Below are 23231 nucleotides of genomic sequence, written 5' to 3'. Positions count from 1 at the left end.
TTTTTTTTTTTTTTTGAACAATTAATTCAGTCTAGTCTTCCACTTTCTCTATGTTCCCTTCCCTGGTATTGAAGATTGCTTAGCTCTGAACAAGAGCTTGTTTCTCAGAACAAGAAAACATTATATCTCTGAGAGTGAAGAGTAGTGCCTAGGAGTAAGGAGACCCACATTCTCTTCATGTTGTTGACTTTGGCCCTTTGGGCAAGCCACTTAATTAATGAATATTTTGCCTTTTCAAGTTCAGATAGGAAAAATTATACCTCCTCATTCCCTTTTGTATCAAGCAGATATAAGAGTAAAATTCCTGGGCTTCCCTGGTGGCGCAGTGGTTGAGAGTCCGCCTGCCGATGCAGGGGACACGGGTTCGTGCCCCCGTCCGGGAAGATCCCACATGCCGTGGAACGGCTGGGCCTGTGAGCCATGGCTGCTGAGCCTGCGCGTCCGGAGCCTATGCTCCGCAACAGGAGAGGCCACAGCAGTGAGAGGCCCGCGTACCGCAAAAAAAAAAAAAAAAAAAAAAAAAAAAAGAATAAAATTCCTTGATAGTATGAATGCTTTTTGAGTGCTAAGAAAACACTTAGAAATCTGAGACTTGAATGAAAAGCTGGAGTGAGCTGCCTTTGTTTAATTTTTTAAACAGCTTTTAATTGGTGAAATTGACACACAGTAAGCAACGTGTATTCAAAGTGTATGTATTGGTAACTTTTGACATGTGTACACCTTTGAAATTATCACTCAATCAAGATAATTGCCATGATTTTTAAAAATTAGATACATCAGATACAAACTGGATTGTCTGAAACTTTATTGTCTAAAAAGGTTTTGCAGAACAAGTCCTAGTAAAAGAAACAAAACCAACTGTATAAGTAACTAAAATGTGAACCTGAAAAAAATGAAAATATCAGTAACATGATCTTCAGATAGTGTAAAACCCCACACTAGTTGTTTCTAGAGAGGCATTTTGATTTTCACCTTTTTGCCTGTGACCACTCAGTGCTAGTAGCTGATGAATTCGTGGTGGGTTGAAAAGTTATGGTGTTTCTGTAGTTTTTCCCAGGTCATGAGTCTCGGGCTACAGAAGCTCTGTGCTGGGCAAACGGACAGCGACTGTTTAGTGCTGGACTCAATGGAGAGATTATTGAGTATGATTTGCAGGCGTTAAACATCAAGTATGCTATGGATGCCTTTGGAGGACCCATTTGGAGCATGGCTGCCAGCCCCAATGGCTCTCAACTTTTGGTCAGTAAGCAACTATTGGTAATTCAAACCAAGATTTCTCTTCTGCCCACTTAAACTTGCTTCCTTATGTTCATAGGAAGGTGAAATTGTATTATAGCATGTAGCAACTCCACTCTGAGCTGGATTCCAGCAACCAAGCAAGCAATTGTATCTGGATTCCAATACGAGATACAAGATTGGGATTCTTGTTGGGGATTTAAAACTCGCTTGTCCTTTGGCACTCTTTCTGCTGCTACTTTGGACCTTGTTGATTCATTTATGAAACCAGAGGTTTCAGTTTGGTTCAGCATTTCCCAAACTGTGTTCTTTGGAATTGGGAGATGTAGAAACTGTCTTTTGTTTTGTTGTGCCTTGTGTTTTATGATAAGTTTTGTTTCAGAAATACGGCGTACTAAATCCTTCTGTAGATTCACAGCACACGTTAGTATATCTAAACTTCTGATAGGTCCTTCTACAAGTCAACCTGTGGAACCATGTTTTTCCAGTGTTTCTCAAAAAATTTTTGAGCACAGACTTAAGACTTCCCCCGCCCCGAGAGGGCAGACAGCAGAAGCAAGAAGAACTACAACCTGCAGCCTGTGGAACAAAAACCACATTCACAGAAAGAGACAAGATGAAAAGGCAGAGGGCTATGTACCAGATGAAGGAACAAGATACAACCCGAGAAAAACAACTAAATGAAGTGGAGATAGGCAACCTTCCAGAAAAAGAATTCAGAATAATGATAGTTAAGATGATCCAGGACCTCGGAAAAAGAATGGAGGCAAAGATCAAGAAGATGCAGGAAATGTTTAACAAAGACCTAGAATTAAATAACAAACAAACAGAGATGAACAATACAATAACTGAAATGAAAACTACACTAGAAGGAATCAATAGCAGAATAACTGAGGCAGAAGAACAGATAAGTGGCCTGGAAGACACAATGGTGGAATTCACTGCTGCGGAACAGAATAAAGAGAAAAGAATGAAAAGAAATGAAGACAGCCTGAGAGACCTCTGGGACAACATTAAACACAACAACATTCGCATGATAGGGGTCCCAGAAGGAGAAGAGAGAGAGAAAGGACCAGAGAAAATATCTGAAGAGATTATAGTCAAAAACTTCCCTAACATGGGAAAGGAAATAGCCACCCAAGTCCAGGAAGCGCAGAGTCCCATACAGGATAAACCCAGGGAGAAACACACTGAGACACATAGTAATTAAATTCGCCAAAATTAAAGACAAAGAAAAATTGTTAAAAGCAGCAAGGGAAAAACGATAAATAACATACAAGGGAACTCCCATAAGGTTAACAGCTGATTTCTCAGCAGAAGCTCTACAAGCCAGAAGGGAGTCACATGATATACTTAAAGTGTTGAAAGGGAAGAACCTACAACCAAGATTACTCTACCCGGCAAGGATCTCCTTCAGATTCATGGAGAAATCAAAAGCTTTACAGACAAGCAAAAGCTAAGAAAATTCAGCACCACCAAACCAGCTCTACAACAAATGCTAAAGGAACTTCTCTAAGTGGGAAACACAAGAGAAGAAAAGGACCTACAAAAACAAACCCAAAACAATTCAGAAAATGGTCCTAGGAACATACATATCAATAATTACCTTAAACGTGAATGGATTAAATGCTCCAACCAAAAGACACAGGCTTGCTGAATGGATACAAAAACAAGACCCATCTATATGCTGTCTACAAGAGACCCACTTCAGACCTAGGGACACATACAGACTGAAAGTGAGGGGATGGAAAAAGATATTCCATGCAAATGGAAATCAAAAGAAAGCCAGAGTAGCAATACTCATATCAGATAAAATAGACTTTAAAATAAAGAAAGTTACAAGAGACAAGGAAGGACACTACATAATGATCAAGGGATCGATCCAAGAAGAAGATATAACAATTATAAATATATATGCACCCAACATAGGAGCATCTCAATACATAAGGCAACTGCTAACAGCTATAAAAGAGGAAATCGACAGTAATACAATAATAGTGGGGGACTTTAATACCTCATTTACACCAATGGACAGATCATCCAAAATGAAAATAAATAAGGAAACAGAAGCTTTAAATGACACAATAGACCAGATAGATTTAATTGTTATTTATAGGACATTCCATCCAAAAACAGCAGATTACACTTTCTTCTCAAGTGCACACGGAACATTCTCCAGGATAGATCACATCTTGGGTCACAAATCAAGCCTCAGTAAATTTAAGAAACTTGAAATCATATCAAGCGTCTTTTCTGACCACAATGCTATGAGATTAGAAATAAATTACAGGGAAAAAAACGTAAAAAACACAAACACATGGAGGCTAAACAATATGTTACTAAATAACCAAGAGATCACTGAAGAAATCAAAGAGGAAATCAAAAAATATCTAGAGACAAATGACAATGAAAACACGACGATCCAAAACCTATGGGATGCAGCAAAAGCAGTTCTAAGAGGGAAGTTTATAGCTATACGAGTCTACCTCAAGAAACAAGAAAAATCTCAAATAAACAACCTAACCTTACACCTAAAGGAAGTAGAGAAAGAAGAACAAACATAACCCAAAGTTAGCAGAAGGAAAGAAATCATAAAGATCAGAGCAGAAATAAATGAAATAGAAACAAAGAAAACAATAGCAAAGATCAATAAAACTAAAAGCTGGTTCTTTGAGAAGATAAACAAAATTGATAAACCATTAGCCAGACTCATCAAGAAGAAGAGGGAGAGGACTCAAATCAATAAAATTAGAAATGAAAAAGGAGATATTACAACAGACATCACAGAAATACAAAGCATCCTAAGAGACTACTACAAGCAACTCTATGCCAATAAAATGGACAACCTGGAAGAAATGGACAATTTCTTAGGTATAGTCTCCAAGACTGAACCAGGAAGAAATAGAAGATATGAACAGACCAGTCACAAGTAATGAAATTGAAACTGTGATTAAAAATCTTCCAACAAACAAAAGTCCAGGACCAGATGGCTTCACAGGTGAATTCTATCAAACGTTTAGAGAAGAGCTAACACCCATCCTTCTCAAACTCTTCCAAAAAATTGCAGAGGAAGGAACACTCCCAAACTCATTCTATGAGGCCACCATCACCCTGATACCAAAACCAGACAAAGATACTACAAAAAAAGAAAATTACAAACCAATATCACTGATGAATATATATGTAAAAATCCTCAACAAGATACTAGCAAACAGAATCCAACAGCACATTAAAAGGATCATACACCATGATCAAGTGGTATTTATCCCAGGGATGCAAGGATTCTTCAATATACGCAAATCAATCAATGTGATACACCATATTAACAAATTAAAGCAGAAAAACCATAGGATCATCTCAATAGGTGCAGAAAGATCTTTTGACAAAATTCAACACCCATTTATGATAAAAACTCTCCAGAAAGTGAGAATAGAGGGAACCTACCTCAACATAATAAAGGCCATATACACCCACAGCAAACATCATTCTCAATGGTGAAAAACTGAAAGCATTTCCTCTAAGGTCAGGAACAAGACAAGGATGTGCACTCTCACCACTATTATTCAACATAGTGTTGCAAGTCCTAGCCTCGGCAATCAGAGAAGAAAAATAAAAGGAACAAATTGGAAAAGAAGAAGTAAAACTGTCACTGTTTGCAGATGACATGATACTATACGTAGAGAATCCAAAAGATGCCACCAGAAAACTACTAGAGCTAATCAATGAATTTGGTAAAGTTGCAGGATACAAAATTAATGCACAGAAATCTCTTGCATTCCTATACACTAATGAAGAATTTGAAAGAGAAATTAAGGAAACACTCCCATTTACCATTGCAACACAAAGAATAAAATACCTAGGTATAAACCTACCTAGAGAGACAAACGACCTGTATGCAGAAAACTATTAAGACACTGATGAAAGAAATTAAAGATGATACCAACAGATGGAGAGATATACTGTGTTCTTGGATCGGAAGAATCAATATGGTGAAAATGACTATATTACCCAAAGCAGTCTACAGATTCAATGCGATCCCTATCGAATTACCAATGGCATTTTTTACAGAACTAGAACAAAAAATCTTAAAATTTGCATGGAGACACAAAAGACCCCGAATAGCCAAAGCAGTCTTGAGGGAAAAAAATGGAGCTGGAGGAATCAGACTCCCTGACTTCAGACTATACTGTAAAGCTACAATAATCAAGACAGTATGGTACTGGCACAGAAACAGAAACATAGATCAATGGAACAAGATAGAAAGCCCAGAGATAAACCCACGCACCTATGGTCAACTAATCTATGACAAAGGAGGCAAGGATATACAATGGAGAGACAGTCTCTTCAATAAGTGGTGTTGGGAAAACAGGACAGCTACATGTAAAAAAATGAAATTAGAACACTCCCTAACACCATACACAAAAATAAACTCAAAATGGATTAGAGACCTGTATGTAAGACTGGACACTATAAAACTCTTAAAGGAAAACATAGGAAGAACACTTTGACATAAATAACAGCAAGATCTTTTTTGATCCACCTCCTAGAGTAATGGAAATAAAACCAAAAATAAACAAATGGGACCTAATGAAACTTCAAAGCTTTTGCCCAGCAAAGGAAACCATAAACAAGACAAAAAGACAACCCTCAGAATGGGAGAAAATATTTGCAAAAGAATAAATGGACAAAGAATTAATATCCAAAATATATAAACAGCTCATGCAGCTCAATGTTAAAAATATAAACAACCCGATCCAAAAATGGGCAGAAGACCTAAATAGACATTTCTCCAAAGAAGACATACAGATGGCCAAGAATCACGTGGAAAGCTGCTCAACATCACTAATTATTAGAGAAATGCAGATCAAGACTACAATGAGGTATCTCCTCACACCAGTTAGAATGGGCATCATCAGAAAATCTACAAACAAATGCTGGAGAGGGTGTGGAGAAAAGGAACCCTCTTGCACTGTTGGTGGGAATGTATATTGATACAGCCACTATGGAGAACAGTATGGAGGTTCCTTAAAAAACTAAAAATAGAGCTACCATATGATCCTACAATCCCACTGCTGGGCATATATACCCAGAGAAAACCATAATTCAAAAAGACACATGTACCCCAATGTTCATTGCAGCACTATTTACAATAGCCAGGTCATGGAAGCAACCTAAATGTCCATCGACAGACAAATGGATAAAGAAAATGTGGTACATATAGACAATGGAAAGACTCCCCCCCCCCCATTCTTACCAGTAGACTGGGTACTTGCAGAGATTTAGTTTTTTGTGATGGATTTATGATTTTTTTAAAATTTGTACTATTTTGTAATACCTTGACGTATCTCCATTTAGGTGACACAGTTAATGGGTCTTTTATTTAGGCCATGGGTGTCCAGCAGAGACATGCTATGAAATCCTGTTTCTCCTCCATGTCCTATTCAGGAATTGTGCCCCTAATTGGCCTGCTTTCTGGCTAGGACATGAAGACTGCCAGGAACACACTACCAGTTTCTTGGTACCAGTACTTTTTCCCTCTCACAAACTATTTATCTCTTTCAGAACAAGTGTTAGCTTGAAGGAGGAAATGTATATATTTAGTTCTATAAAATGCTTTCTTTATTTTCTACCCCCTTTTCCATAATAGGTTGGCTGCGAAGATGGATCTGTGAAACTATTTCAGATCACCCCAGACAAAATCCAGTTTGAAAGAAATTTTGATCGTCAGAAAAGTAAGGGTTATTTGTGGTGAGGCAGTGAGTAGTCTTAACAAGAAGTTATATTTCTGTGCCACTGGAGATGGGATATTTTCCCATGGGTCCAGGTAATATTTTATGTATATGCTAACTTTCTGTGAGTGCAGCGTATGTGCTAGATGCTGTCCTTAGCTCAGGTCCTCTCCGTTGTGTAGCATAGCTATGATTGCCTGGTTAAGTAATAATACAGGAAGCTAGCAATCCAAAATAGGAAAGTGAGTGTTTCTGTGTAAATCAGTTTGTTAGTTCTCACTTATTTTTGTGAAGTTTTAACAAATGTGCATAAAGTCTCAGAACTTGGATTTTTCTTTAGGAGCTGTGGTTCTCAGTTCTGCTAGTACTTTCAAGTTGAATGGGGGAATTTTATAAACAATTGCCTCTGTTCCACCTGGACCGACTGACACTGACATCCAGAACAGAGCCTGGCAAACTATTTCTGTGAAGACACCAGCTAGTAAATATTGTAGGCTTTGCAGGCCCTATAGTCTCTGTCAACTCTTGTCATTATAGCACCGCAGTTGCCCTAGATAATACTTAACAAATGCTCATGGTTATGCTCTGGTAAAACTTCATTTACAAAAACAGGTGGTGACCCCAGTTTGGCCTTTGGGCCATAGTTTGCTGACTCCTTTTCTATTATCCACTTTTTTTTTTTTTTAACATCTTTATTGGAGTATAATTGCTTTACAGTGGTGTGTTAGTTTCTGTTTTATAACAAAGTGAATCAGCTATACATATACGTATATCCTCGTATCTCCTCCCTCTTGCGTCTCCCTCCCACCCTCCCTGTCCCACCCTGACTCCTTTTCTAGAGAGTAGTGTCTGATGTGTTCTCTGTATCCAATAGTAATGTCTATCCTCTGCTAATCAGATCCCTGTATTGTTTGTTTTTAATATCTCCTGGGTGTTCTTTTTTTAATTACGAAGGTGATATAATGCTTGGTAAAAATTTCATGCATTTAGCCAAGTGTGAAAGAGAAAATAAGTGTCTCATTTCACTCTGTAGGCAACATTTTGGAATTAATCTGGACTTTTTTGTATATTCAGATAGACAAATACATTCACAGGAGTGCTTGCACTTGTTTTTCAGCTTAGTTTTTCATTTGATGTATCACAGACATCTTTCTGTGTCAGTCATGCCAGTCTGCATGGCATTTCATTTTATGGTGTTCCATAATTTATTTAACCAAACTCCTATTGATGGATATTAATTTTGTTTTTACTACTATAGCCAGTGCTGTAATGAACATTCTTATATACACTTGGGCATTCCTGTAAATATTTCTTTTTTGTTAAATTCCTAGTGCAATTACCATGCCAAATTTGCACGTTTAAATTTTGTTAGGTTACTACCAGATCACCTTCAAAAGGTTGTGCTTATCTACACTCCCATCAACCATTTATCCATTATTAAAAGTAAGTATCAAATATGTCATCGTGGGTCCCAGGGCAAAGTTGTCCCTCACCTGTTATAAAACAGTCCTTCGCAAGAGCGCAGTAGATGAACTTTAAGACTATAGAACGCTAGCCCTGTAGATGTTTGTGGAAGGAGAACTCAGTTACCCTTTGCTGTATATTTATGTGTATGTCACTTTCTCTTTTGTTGTACAACTCCCAAGGTCGAATCCTGAGCCTCAGCTGGCATCCCGCTGGTACACACATTGCAGCTGGCTCCATAGACTACATTAGTGTGTTTGATGTCAAATCAGGTGACTGTTTTTCTCAGTTCATTTGGGGTGTGGGTCTTGTTTGTCAGAGCCACATTTCTGGGTTTCCAAGAGCTTGTGACCTTATGCTTTCATGAACCTTCTGAGATGTCACCATGAATTTCACTTCTTTCTTGGATTACTACTGCTGCTTTTAGGGGAATCTTGGTTCTTCAGTGGAATACAGTATTTTTCATCATAAGAATTCACACTAAAATTTGCCCTCAACCAGTGAGACATTTACTATGAGCAATCAGTAGAATACCTATTTATATATACCAGTTCTTTGTAAAAGTGGGTGTCTGTAGTTGAGGAATGTAAGATCTTGGTAACATAGTTGGTGAGACTTGAGATCAGAAAGATAGAGAACAACGTGCTTCCTCTGTCCTTGGCCTAGAGAATTGGCTGATGGATTCCTTCAGTGAGGAGACTGACTTCAACTTGTTAGGTGGCTGTGTCTACTCCCCGCTAAGATGAGAGGAAACACAGGGCAGACACGTTGCCTTTTTCTTTTTCCTTAGTGCTTGAGCAAGTTTTTTATTATCAGTTATATATGCATATAGTCAAAGAATTCCTTAAGGCTTGTTACAAAAAAGCAGGAGTCCCCCTATATCCCTTCTCCCACTCCTCAAAGGCAGCCACCTGCAACTCTTAGCTAATTCTTTTGGTATTTATCTTTATGCTATACATAGTATGCTTAAAATGCTTTATTTTTTTCAGTTTTAGCCTATTATTTATTGACTTCCACTATTTAACCCTCTTTCTCTGCCCTTTGCCACATGTAGCAATATTTCCTCCTGATCCTCCCAGTATGGTTATGTTCTAACTTTGTTCAGATTAGCAGTTGATGTTTTTATTCTTAGACTATATACATACAACTTGCATAGTAAATTTCTTTTCCTTTCCTGTATGCTTTTTGTTAATGCTGAGTGTCTGTCTCTGTCTCTCTCTTTTGTGTGTGTGAGATTGAGATATATATATATATATATATATATATATATATCACTAATTCATCTCCACATTCTTCCAGTTGTATGATTTAGGTTCAGCTACATCTGGGTTTTTTTTCTGGTTTTTTGTTGTTGTTGTTAGTTTGTTTTGGGTTTTTTTGCGGGATCTTAGTTCCCCCACCAGGAATTGAACCTGGGCCCCTGCAGTGAAAGTGCCAAGTTCTAACCACTGGATCGCCAGGGAATTCCCACATCTGGTTTTCTTTCTATCACTTTTATCTCCTTGAAGGTTTCTCTCCCAGAGCCTTCTGCCCTGCTCCAGCTTAGTGGAGCCAGTTTCTGGGCCTACTGCACAACTCTGAGATCTTGAACTCTGGTTTTTCAACCATTCTGGAGATCCCCTTTGCTTTATTCTCCAGTAGAGTTCCCTGTTGCCAAGTCATTCATTTTCGTAGTTTATCACTTTGTTTGATGGATCCTGAGAAAGGGTTTCTGAGAAAGAATTCTAGTTGGAAATTATTTTTCCTTAGAATTTTGAAGCTGTGGTTCCACTGTCGTCCAGCTTCTAGTATTGTTATGGACTCTGATGCCTTTCTGAGAGTAGATCCTTTTTGTAGGTTTTTGTGGTTGGTTTTTCCTGGGAGCTTTTAAGATCTTCCCTTTATCTTTACTGTTCTGAAATGTAATAATTATGTTTTTTGTTGTGTGGATCTGTTAACATCCATTGTATTGGACAACTTGGTAGGTTCCTTTAATCCAAAAACCCATGTTTTTCATTTCTGAGGAAAATTCTTATAATTATTTTGTAAAGGAGTTTCTTTCCATTTTCTCCTTTCTGGAATTTTATTACTGGAATGTTGCCTCTTCTAATTTTCTTTCTTTCTTTTTTTCTTTTTCCCCCTTGTTATTTTTCATCTCTAACTTCTTACTTTGCTTCCTGGGAGAGTTTGTCATTTTTATCTTTCAGTCCTTTTATTGAGGTTCTCATTTCTGCCATTCATTTCCAGAGTTCTTTTTTGTTTCCTGAATGTTCTTTTTTACAGCATTCTCTTTTTGTTTCATTATACAGTATACTAACTCTTCTCCAAGACTATTCATGGTAATAGCTGTGAAGTGTTCTTCGCCCTGGCTTTTTCCCACCTTGTTGTTTATTTTTTTCTGGTCCTATGTTGGGCCTCTGCCTTTCATATTGAGGCTTTCCTCCCGTGTCTAGAGGTTCCTTTCATCACCACACGAATGGTGCTGATCACATCTGAGCTTCATTGAGGAATGGTCTGGCTGGACTGTTAGCTTGGGGATGCTCTCAAGACAGGCTCTTTAGATCTTTTCACTTGTGCTGGTCATATTTCTCAGAACTGTTTTTTGTTCTCCTGCCTGGTGACAACAAGCCCAGCCATCAGCATTCTAAGAAGAAAGCTGGTGTTCTCAATACAGAGTTATAACATTTCACTTAATCTGTGTTCCATGCATCACCTCTGTTTCCAGACTATCTGGAGTCACCAGTTGCTGAGTCTTCTGAGGATTCCATGGTATAAATCAGGTGGTTTCTTGGCTTTTCCTATTGCGGATTTGGGACTTAGTTTTAGGGTTCTACTAAGTCGGTTACTACTCCATGTCTGCTTTCCAGTTCCCCAAATTTTGGCACTATTGTCTTCTCTCCCTTTCTCATGGGGATTTGGAAGGGAGCAGAGTGTAATGTGTGTGTGCAGTTGGCTGCTTTTCAGTGAAGCCTCAAATGTCTCGTTTCCATTTCACCTCTCCACCAAAAATTCCTTTTGTCTGCAACCCCCACCACCACCGCTGCCCTCCTTCTTCAGGGAACCATTTTGGTGTTCCAAAACTGAGTTCACCATAACCACTGTTTACTGGCTGTCTGTGGTCTGTGCTCAGGCAGCTGACTTACCAGATGCCTACCACAGGCAGCTTCTGAAGACTGAGGAGAAATAAGTGCCATTCACATGCGGGCTTTGCTTTCTTTTTCAGGAAGCGCTATTCATAAGATGCTTGTGGATAGGCAGTATATGGGTGTGTCTAAGCGGAAGTGTATCATATGGGGCGTGGCCTTCCTGTCTGATGGCACCGTCATAAGCGTGGACTCTGCTGGGAAGGTGCAGTTCTGGGACTCAGCTACCGGTACCCTTGTAAAGAATCATCTCATCGCAAATACTGACGTGCAGTCCATTGCCATATCTGATGTGAGTATAGTCCCTGTTTGAGCAGTTCCTGTACAACCTGGGGCATGAGTAGAGAAGGCCCTGTCAGTGGTGTGCCACAGACACTGTTCCCTAATCCTGAATGTTGTAGTGGAGGAAGATTGAGTTTAGGACAATGCATCTGAAAACCCACACAGTTTTCCTGAACACTTATTCTCCAACAGTTAGTTAGAGAATATTCTCTAAACGATTAGTTAGCAGAGAGGTTTTCTTCAGACACCCCCTGTCCCCAGTTAACCCCGTCTGATTGTAGATAGGGCACAAGTATTCTAGAAGAATCTTGAGAAGTTCTATTTCCTCTCTCTGCCTGACTGTTCTGCTTCCTATCTTGGAACATTAGAAGGTAATTTTATAGTGATTTCGACACTACTGATTTTTCTCCTGTTTGTATAGGAGTTAAAGCAGGTTTGTATTGAACATGTGTGCCTCTTGCCATCTTGTAACATGAATTCTTAATCAGAAGCCTTTGGAGGGCTTCCCTGGTGGCACAGTGGTTGAGGGTCCGCCTGCCGATGCAGGGGACATGGGTTCGTGCCCCAGTCTGGGAAGATCCCACATGCCGCGGAGCGGCTGGGCCCGTGAGCCATGGCCGCTGAGCCTGCGCGTCCGGAGCCTGTGCTCCGCAACGGGAGAGGCCAACAGTGAGAGGCCCACGTACCGCAAAAAAAAAAAAAAAAAAAGTAAGAAAAAAGAGAAACCTTTGGATATTTTAGCAATGAGGCACAGGAAGTGATTTTGAGGTTTGTTTTTTTTTTTAATGTTTATTGGAGTATAGTTGATTTACAATGTTGTGTTAGTTTCTGCTGTACAACAAAGTGAATCCGTTATACATACACATATATCCATTCTTTTTTATTCTTTTCCCATATAAGTCATTACAGAGTATTGAGTAGAGTTTCCTATGCTATACACGAGGTCCTTATTAGTTATCTGTTTTATATATAGTAGTGTGTCTACGTCAATCCCAATCTCCCAATTTATCATCCCCACTCCCGCTTCTCTCCCCACCCCGTAACCATAAATTTGTTTTCTACATCTGTGACTTTGTTTCTGTTTTGTAAATAAGTTCATTTGTAACATTTTTTTAGATTCCACATGTAAGCGATATTATATGATATTTGTCTCTCTGTCTGAGCTTTGAGGTTTGTTGACTAGATCTTTTATCTTTACGTAATTAGTTTGAGTGTTGTTTTCTTACTTAAGTGTGTCTAGTGTAGAGATCACTCCTGCTTTCTTTTCTTGCCTATAAAATGTTCCTATCCCATTCCACAGTTTTTCCATGAGAACAATTTGTTAGTGCTAAAGCCCTATAAAACATGTAGATGTCACATATAAACTATAATAGAAGTCAAGGTTTAAGTGAGTGGAAGGAATTCTCCTTTTAAAATAGAGTTTTGATCCAAAATGGTTGTAATTATTAGATAGTAAGACTTAATTATTAAATTTAGTAGTATTTAAAGTGTAATTATTTAAGGATTATGCACCTGTTCAAAGACCAGAGAAGATGTATATTTATTGCTATGGAACAATTTCCAGGATATATTGGTAAGGGGAAAAAGTAGAACAGTATTACAGTGTATAGTATAGTATATAATAGTGTAGTAAGGAAAGGTAGAGCAGATTTATATATTAGATATTTATATATGAGATATTCTAGGACTTCCCGGGTGGTCCAGTGGTTAAGACTCAGCACTTCCATTGCAGGGAATGTGGGTTCAATCCCTGGTCAGGGAACTAAGATCCTGCATGCTGTGTGGCATGGCTAAAAAAAAGAGAAAAGAAAAGAAACAGATATTCTATGTGTATACAGTTTTGCTAGTATATACATAGAATATCTCTGGAAATATTGAAAATGCAAATAATGACAGTTTCTGGAAGAAAGTTTTTGGGGGGTAGGTGGAAGACAGGTGTAACTTGTACTGTGTACCACTTTATACTGTCTGATCTTCTACCTTGTGCCTATATTACTCTATTGCATTAAGTCTTAGATACAAATGATTGTAACATGTCATAATTTTGTTATCATGGGAAAGAAGAAATACTTTTATTAAACTATGACAGAGTGGTTTTTTAAATGTAAAATTCACATTTTATAAGCACATAATATAAGCTTTTATAATATAAACTGACACAATGCTTTTTTAAACATAAAATTTATATTTTACTTACTGAAGAGCTTCTTGAGACTTAAACAGAAAATTTCTGTTATATGACTCTTACGCATATATAAACAGGAAAGTATGTGTGAAATAAAATGATAAGGGTATTCCTAGAACTTCTTCACGTTCAGAGTTGGACTCTGAATCACTTGAACTCAGTTATTGGGGTCCATGTTTCTCACACATGCCTCCCAGCCATCCACAGTGTTGGTAGAAGATGATCCAATATAGTCCCAAGATTTTCTTTTAGGCTTTTGACAACTGTTCTGCAAGTTGTTTTTGTTTTGTTTTGTTTTATTATTATTTGGCTGTATCGGGTCTTAGTTGCTGCCTGTGGGATCTTCATCATGGTCTGCGGGATCTTTCCTTGAGGCGCATGGGATCTTTCCTTGCAGCACACAGGCTCTTCATTGTGGCGTGCAGGCTTCTCTAGTTGCGGTGCGGGCTTCTCTCCAGTTGTGGCGCGTGGGCTTTGTTGCCCCACGGCATGTGAGATCTTAGTTCCCCAGCCAGGGATCAAACCGCGTCCCCTGCATTGGAAGGTGGATTCGTAACCACTGGGCCACGAGGGAAATCCGTATTCTGCAAGTTTTGACGTTCATTCTTTATCTGAAGATGTCACATAACACAGATTGACAGATATAAATATTTTGATATCAGAGATGTTAAGATGTGAGAAAATGTGTGCCTGAGAAGCAAGGGATTGTGGTACTTTTTTTTTTTTTTTTTCAATTGAAACGTGCAATTGTACAAATTCCAGTCCTCAAAAATGCTTATCACAAACTCTGGAGTTGGGCAGAGTTGGGTTTGAATCCCAGTCATACCACTTAATAGCTACGTGTCTTCCTTGGGCAAGGTACTTCTAAGTCTCAGTTTCTTCCTCTGTGAGAACAAGGAGGTTAGTAATACATGCTGCATGGCGTCTGAGGAAAGATTAAATGGGTTGTGCTTGTAAAGTGCTAAGTAGAGTGTCTGGCACAGCGAGTGTGCTATTGCCATTTTCACATCTCTTTTGACACCAGTCCTAATTTCAAGGCTTTTCTCCATACTCTCTTGCCAGAACAGATGGTTATATTTAGATTTCTTTTCAGTGGTTTCTCATTGACTAAAGAGTGAATTGTGGCAAACACCCAGTCCTTTGATCTTCTTAGAAGCCTTTCACCTCCATCAAGTAGGCAAGTACTGATTCCTTTAGGGAGTTGTAGGGAACATTTGCCTTCATTTAGAGGTCAGTCCTGAGATTTTGTGTTCCCTGTGAAGCAGTCACTCTTTGATTAAGTTAGTGTGTGTGTGCGCACGTGTGTGCACATGTGTGTGCGCGCGCGTGCGTGCACTTGCGCACCCCCCAGGTCTGTTTTTCCCTTGCTTCATTCCTGTTGCACCCCAAGAGAGCCCTTTTCTTTTGTTTGCTTTTCAGTTCTTTTATGATTCCACCTCAGGGAAAGAGAATGTGGAGTGAGAGGCCTCCCTTCCCAGTTCTTCTCCGTAGGTAGTACTTTGAGCAAACAGCCACTTGAACTGTTTAGTGGAGGTGATGGAGAGAGCGAGTGAATTCCTAAGCAGCTCAGTATTTCCACTTTTGCCTTAGGCTAATGGTTTTCAAATAGTATCCTTAGAGGAGGTGAGGGAGAGGCCTGTGCCCGGAGCAAAGGCTTTGGCGGTAGATACACGTCTGTAAACTAACAGACAGGTAAACTCCTGAAGTTCGTTTCCTTATCTGTGTAAAGGGCTATTAAATGATGATTGGGGGGAAAAAGGGTAAAATCATAATTCATCCAAACATGAAATGGAAGTATGTCAGAGATTTTCTGTAACTCATTAACTAATGAGGGAACCAGTAAGTTACAAGCAGTTCTAAGGGAGAAATCAAAAAACACAGTTATGTAAGGCCATCAGGAATGCTGAAATGATTTACAAATTGTTGCAGGACTCAGTGTCCACAGGACAATCATCAGCTGCATTCTACCGAGCAAAATTCTTTTGCATCTCTATGCAAGAGAATCTTTTGCATCACTCTCAGTTTTTTTTACAATTTATGGAGTTGTAAAGTAGCTCTAGGACAATCAGAGGGCTCACCAGCCAAGGACACCAGTACTTGTTATGCTCATTTCAGTCTTTTATAATTTCTCCTGATAGGACAGATGATACTTAACCTTGCAGGTTATTGAAGGATTAGAGATGATATGACATACAACGTTCCTAGCACAGTCAGTGTGTAGTTGATGGCAGCTACATGCTCACATGTGTGCAGACATCTCACTTTTCTTGACTTCTCACCTACTCTTTACACCGTTTGATTGGTTATCTACTGATCCAGGTTTCTGATTTTTCTCAGTACCCTATCAAGCCTCCTGTTTTGTTTTCTTACTCAAAGTTATGTGCATTTTTAAAAATGAGTTAAAATGAAAATGGTTTTGAGATTATAGAGGAATTTTAAAAAGTAGTTGTAGACACAGTAAGACCTTTTAAAACTAACAGAAATCCTCGTGCTCAACATGCTGACAAGAGAGAGCCTTAAACTGGGGACCAGGGAACCTGCATCTTTGTGATATTGATCAGGCCACTTCCCCTCCTCAGCCCACCCTCTCTTCATCTCTAAAAAGAGGACAGTGAATTTTAGGGTTTTCTAAGCTTCAGTCTTTTGACTGCCAGTTTTGCGACCCCTCCCCTTTCCCCAATATTGTTGCTATTCTAATGAGGTCGGGTTTGCATTATATGAAAGCACGCTAACAGTTTGAAGTACTTACTGTTAATTTTGTCAGTAGGGGGCGCTTTGTTACCTATGCGCGAACTTGCTCCCCTGATGGAATTGTTAGCTTCTGGAGGAAAAAGACCCCTGCAACCTCCCTTCAATTCTGGGCATAGGTTTTCCCCCTAAGCTGCCCAGACAGAAAACCTCGGGGAATATTTTAAAAACTGGGCCCTGTTTTGCTCAAATGTACCTCCCTAATGATTTACTTTCTCAGCAAGAAGACAGTTTCGTGGTGGGCACAGCCGAGGGGACAGTGTTCCATTTTCAGCTGGTCTCTGTGACTTCCAACAGCAGTGAGAAGCAGTGGGTGCGGACAAAGCCATTTCAGCATCACACTCATGACGTGCGAGCCGTGGCCCACAGCCCCATAGCACTGATATCTGGAGGTGGGTTTCAGTCTTGGCCGGGACTGCTTCATTACTTTGCCCAGCTGTGGTTATTTTCATGTGGGACTTTTTCTAATTCCAATATTTTTTCTCCTCTCCCTCCTGCTCCAGGCACAGACACCCACTTAGTCATTCGTCCTCTCATGGAGAAGGTGGAGGTAAAGAATTATGATGCTGCTCTCCGAAAAATCACTTTTCCCCATGTAAGTATCATCCTCTAATGCCCACCATGCCCTCATCTCCCGGTCTGCCTGTCCCATAAGACAGCACAGCTCACTCTTCTTTGGCAGATCTGTTGGCCTTCTGTAGTTACCTTCTTCTTCTTTCTTCCTTTTCTTTCTAAGGCAAGCCTCTGGCAAAGATGTTTACAGGGGCCAAGAGATTTACAGCAGCATTCGTAGTTCAGTTTCTGGGGAAATCATTCCCTTTTCCCAGTAGGTGTGGTTTATGGGGATTTTGTTTGTTATTAATTTTTTAAAATAAATTTATTTATTTTTTTTGTTTTTGGCTGCATTGGGTCTTCGTTGCTGCGCACGGGCTTCCTCTAGTTGTGGCGAGCAGGGGCTACTCTTTGTTGCGGTGCGCGGGCTTCTCATTGTGATGGCTTCTCTTGTCGCAGAGCATGGGCTCCAGGTGCATGGGCTTCAGTAGTTGTGGCACGCGGGCTCAGTAGTTGTGGCTCATGGGCTCTAGAGCACAGGCTCAGTAGTTGTGGCACATGGGCTTAGTTGCTCCGCGGCATGTGGAATCCTCCTGGACCAGGGCTCGAACCCGTGTCCCCTGCATTGGCAGGCAGATTCTCAACCACTCTACCACCAGGGAAGCCCAAGGCTGGACTTTTTATTATTCTGGGTGGGAGCAGGAGAATCCAGGCTTCCAGTGTTCCTTTCTAGGTAAATCAGTCATCTTTCCAGGCTAGAAACTCTTCTTCCCACTACCTACTTCTACATTCCATTCAACCAGTAAACCTTACTGAGTCTACCTCCTCGTTCTCTCTTGAATCTAGCCATTTCTCTTTGTCTACACTGCCATTAACCTAGTTTGGGTCAGTGTCGTTTCTCCTCTGGATTTCTTTACAGTAGTTTGTTAACAATCTCCTTTTATTTAGATTTGTGTCATTCTGGCCTGTTCTCCATTGATGCGTTCAAAAAGCAACTTTGTTCATCCCTCCATGCTTAAATGCCTTTGTTGGTCATTGTTGTCCTCAGCGTAAAGACCTAATTCCTTAGCATGGCTTATGAAACCTGTCTTGATCCGGAGAAGACAGCCTCTTCCCTCACCTCTGTTCTCACGCACTTACATTACCCCCACCGCCATCTGCACTCAGTCTGGCAGTTCTGAAAGACTCCTTTTTATTCCCCCTCATTCTCTCTTCCCTTTGAGCTATTTCTTGTGCCATCCCTCTGCTTGGAACGTCCTGCCCTACCTTCTTTGCCTGAGTACTCTTTACCAGTGAGCCTCATCTGGGCTCCTGTCTTTACTGTCATGAGGCCTTTCTACTTTTTTTCATTACATACTGTGCTTAGCCATGTTAAAATTCTTTGCACACTTAATGTAATTGCCTGTTTAATTTTATGTCAACCCTTTAAACTGTAAGCTTGAGAGCAGTAGCTAGGTTTTTATTTACCACTATGCTTTTAGATCCTAGGACAGTGCCTGGCGAATGGTAGTACTTAGGAAATATTTATCAAGTAAATGGATTTTAACGGTAAAAAATGTTCTGAGGTGTTGCTGCTGTATCCAGTACTGAGGCAATAGATGACTCCGGCTTGTTTATGTGTTTTTGATTCTTGGATACAGCGACGTCTCGTTTCCTGTGCAAAAAAGAAGCAGCTTCTCCTCTTCCAGTTTGCTCATCACTTGGAACTTTGGCGACTGGGATCCACAGTTGCAACAGGTAAGATGGAAGAAAGTTTTTTTCCAATAAGAAAACTGGAGGTAGAAGCCAGAAATGGCAGTTGAAATTCTGCTTGTGGAAAAATGGAAGTAGGTTTGTCTGTGTCCTTTTGAACTTATGGTTTCCCACCCACTAGATAGAGCAGAGGAGTTCCTCAGAGTGTTAAAATTGTTAGCAGGACACTGAATCATCAGTGAAAAGTTTTTGGTTCAGTATGGTGCACTGCAGGATATAGTGGTCCTGAGGGTAGTGGAATCAAAGTTCTCCCTGGTTAGACTGGGATCAAAACAGGCTGTTGAAAAATGACAAGTTTTAATGTGGGGTCGTGACGGGCCTGCATGAAAAAGAAGGTTGTGCAGATCTTACCAGGGCGACAGCCTCATGGCCTTAAGTATGACATACCTGTTCGGGTCCTGTTGTTTTACAGTAGGTTAGAGGCTTTTGCTTTAGGCTCCAAAATGAACAAATGAAGTTGAAGTCGAGGCCACACAAACTTCACTTCCATCCACCTGCATGCCTGGCTGTGGGGAGTGGCTTCAGAGAAATAGGGGTGTGCCCTAGGCCGTATGCAGGGCACCCAGGTAGAAGCTAAGAAAGTGCTCACTGCTTTCCTCTTCGTATACATACCCCCAGAAAACTGTAAGCTTACTACATCAGACATTTTTCTGATTTCCCAGTGATAGAGATTTCTTTCTACCCAGGAATGACTTTTTAGTAGAAAAAATGTATGAATAACCTTTCTTTGGGAAGAAAAATGTCAGGGATATTTCTTGTTCCAGGAAAGAATGGGGATACACTTCCACTCTCTAAAAATGCAGATCACTTACTTCACCTCAAGACAAAGGTAAAGAAATTTAACTGTGTGTTCAGACTCTGAAATCCAGAACATTTTTCTCATTCTGAATTTTGAGGGTTTCTTAGTTGACATCATAAACTGTTTCAAATCTAAAATTATTTGAATGAAGTACTATGTCAAAAGAGCTGGGTTTCCTATGATTGTAAGTCAGGCATTCAGAATTTATTGGATGAATGAATACAAGAAATTCGTTTTTCTTCTTTTGGTATTATTATGAAAATAACATGCATAGTTTTTAAAAATTCAAATAATGCAAAAGAGGATGCAATGAAAAATGAACCTCTTTCTTACCCCCACCCCGCCAGAGATGATCACTGCCAGTGGTTTCTTATATATTCTTCCAGAAAAAATTTTCACCCATGCGTGCATGTGTATACATCCTTTCTTTCTCCAATAATGGGACTATACTATACAAACGGCTTTGTCTTCCTTTTTAAAAATCTTTATTTTAATTGCACAAATAATTTGTGAATACAGTCTCACTATGAAGAATTCAAACAATATTGATAATTTATACCCTTGCCCCGCTCTTTAATACTAGTCCCCTCTCCTGCAATAATTACTGTTAATTGATTAGCTGTATACCCTTCTAGATCTTTTTCTGTGTGTGAGAATATGTATGTGTGTATACATACATACTTACATACACTCAGATGTTTTTTGAGTTTTTTGAATTACATAAATGTTACACTAAACTTTTGCGGTGTTACGCAAATTTTTTCACTTAATATTTCTTACAGGTCTTTAAAGCAGGTTGTCATTGACCAAAACAGAAAATCAGTCCCCAAGTCACTGAGCCTCCAAAGCTTCACTGCATTAAATGCCTCCCTGCTCAGGTTTCTAAAGTTAGGGTTTATTATGAAGGTACACATGAAGTATGCGAAGGGCTGAGATAAACTCGTAGTATTCAGAGACCTCTGTTCTGGGTTTTGGAAATCAAAGCCACACCACTTAGATGTTCTACCTTTGAAATAATCATAGTGACACATAGCATATGAGTGTCAGGATTATGTGTCGGTATTTGTGGATACATTCAGAGTGGCAGTAGCTTGAGGATTCATGCTATAGTGAACCTTGTATGAAGTTTTACTTGACTATTTATCCTGCTTCCTAATGTTACCAGGGTCCTGAGAACATTATCTGCAGCTGTATCTCCCCATGTGGAAGTTGGATAGCCTATTCTACAGCTTCTCGGTTTTTTCTCTATCGTTTGAATTATGAACATGACAACATAAACCTCCAAAGGGTAAGGGATAACCCCAAGTCTGGTTGAATAAGAAGAAACCTTATAAGTGGGTGATTTTTGTGTGAAGTGGAAACGTCCTGGATATGAATCCTTGTTCCGTGAAAAGCTATTTTGAGAAACCTGTTATAAAACAGTCTCTTATTGCCATTTAAAATTATGTTTTTGGAGGATAGGGAAATGCCAGAAAGTGGCAGTAAATGTTAGGCTTTTGAGGAGATGACAAGGGGGCTGGATAGGTTACAGTAGGCACGTCTGTGTTCCAGGCCCTTGGTTGATTGGCTTCCTTGGAGACAGGAAGCATTCATATGATTTAAGCCTAACTGTGATTATTTTTGATGGGCTGTAGGTCTAACTTCTCTCTGTCTCTCTGATTTTTCGTTACTCGTTCCCCCAAGGTTTCCAAAATGCCAGCGTTCCTTCGCTCTGCCCTTCAGATTTTGTTTTCTGAGGATTCAACGAAGCTCTTTGTGGCATCAAATCAAGGGTCTGTGCATGTCATTCGGCTGCTGGAGGGAAGCTTCAAGCACCTGCATACTTTTCAGCCTCAGTCAGGTGAGAAGTTGATAATTGGCCATGGGAGAGAGTTATCAGTCTCGATGTTCCTTTTTTTCCATTTAAACCTCAATTGTTGGGGGTTCACTAATGATCTTCTCTGCCCTGCAAAAATTACACATTCACTCACATGTTTGCGATTTAAAGTAGAAGGAGATACCTGGCAAGTGAAAGTGCTCGATGCAATCTGAAGTCTTGCTCACACCTACTCTTTTCTCACTGGGTTTTTGATTCCTTATTTGGGGCCAGAGAAGTTTCATCACCCTTCTTGGAGTTTTGCTAGCAGAGCAAGAAGAAAGTTAAAATCATCTGTAATCCTGACACCCAGAAATAACTACCATTATTATTTTATGTATTTCCAGTAGGTGCTGGTTATGTAGGTATTTTATGGACATGTTAATCTTTTCTGTTGTTTGTTTTTATAATGATGAGCTTATACATACAGTTTCATTACCTGTCCTAATGCTTATAACCACTTTTCCATATGTTTTGAGAACATGAGTATGCATGAATGAGTGACTGTGTATAGATAACAACTGGTGAGTTAACTACTAAGGACTTAGTACCCAATACTTCCCACGGGCCTTTTTCCTTCTCCCTTTTTCTGGCTTGTAGTGACTTCACTGTTATTTAGACTTCATCAGCCTGGAAAATCAACTTTTTAAAATCAACTTAAACTCTCACTGTTCATAAGCTGCCCCAGAAGCAAACAGGAAAAGAAACATACAAATTAGGAGTCAGATGAAGTAAACTGAGAGTATTTATTGAGTACCTGTATATGGTTTTATTATAAAACTTAGATTCTTTACCTTGCATTTAGCACTCCTTTAAAATTGGGCTCTGCATTATGTATATAACTTTATTTCTTCCTCCTATCTCATCTCACTTCCCCTTCTAGCCAGGCTGGTTTCTTCATAGCCCTCAAACCTGTGTATTCCTGTCCTTGTCACTTAGGTCACACTGTTCTCCATCCTTTTCTACCCACCTCGCTCATCCTTTAGCATCTGGTTTATGTCTAGTTATAAAGCTTTTTCATTGTTTGGGGTTGTTACATGCAGCACTTACTTTGGCATATAGCATCACTGTCTGATTTTTATCCCACATGGGTCTTCATGATGCCAGATTGGTTTAAAATTCTTTAACGACAAAGATGGCTCATATGTGCCCATGCTCCCTTAGTGCTAAATATACAGCTGGTAAATTAAAGATATGCCTCGGGACTTCCCTGGTGGTGCAGTGGTTAAGAATCCACCTGCCAGTGCAGAGGACACAGGTTCGATCCCTGGTCCAGGAAGATCCCACGTGCCGCGGAGCAACTAAGCCCGTATGCTACAACTACTGAGCCTGCAAGCCATAACTACTGAAGCCCGCTCACCTAGAGCCCGTGCTCCGCAACAAGAGAAGCCACCGCAGTGAGAAGCCTGCGTACCGCAACAAAGAGTAGCCCCTGCTCGCCACAACTAGAGAAAGCCCGTGCACAGCAACGAAGACCCAACACAGACCAAAAAAAAAAAAAAAAAAA

The 23231-nt window shown here is 39.8% G+C and overlaps 1 protein-coding gene across 2 annotated transcripts in view; it reads left to right on the top strand.

The window, feature by feature from the left end:
• Nucleotides 1–23231, top strand: part of UTP4 (UTP4 small subunit processome component) — a 32876-nt gene that overhangs the window by 2887 nt on the left and 6758 nt on the right. Inside the window, exons 3-12 of one of the 2 annotated variants that reach the window (XM_033844783.2) lie at nucleotides 1048–1239; nucleotides 6884–6968; nucleotides 8612–8701; nucleotides 11632–11843; nucleotides 16987–17158; nucleotides 17270–17361; nucleotides 18959–19055; nucleotides 19835–19899; nucleotides 21035–21157; nucleotides 21553–21709. In XM_033844783.2, the coding sequence (XP_033700674.1) occupies nucleotides 1048–1239; nucleotides 6884–6968; nucleotides 8612–8701; nucleotides 11632–11843; nucleotides 16987–17158; nucleotides 17270–17361; nucleotides 18959–19055; nucleotides 19835–19899; nucleotides 21035–21157; nucleotides 21553–21709 (1285 nt within the window). The remainder of the gene's footprint in view (nucleotides 1–1047; nucleotides 1240–6883; nucleotides 6969–8611; nucleotides 8702–11631; nucleotides 11844–16986; nucleotides 17159–17269; nucleotides 17362–18958; nucleotides 19056–19834; nucleotides 19900–21034; nucleotides 21158–21552; nucleotides 21710–23231) is intronic. The other variant, XM_033844785.2, reaches the window with a different exon arrangement.

This window comes from Tursiops truncatus, chromosome 19, assembly GCF_011762595.2.
Source record: "Tursiops truncatus isolate mTurTru1 chromosome 19, mTurTru1.mat.Y, whole genome shotgun sequence".
NCBI classification, from domain to species: Eukaryota; Metazoa; Chordata; class Mammalia; order Artiodactyla; family Delphinidae; genus Tursiops; species Tursiops truncatus.
Note: the sequence above shows the minus strand (reverse complement) of the source record. Positions and strands in the feature narration are given on the sequence as shown.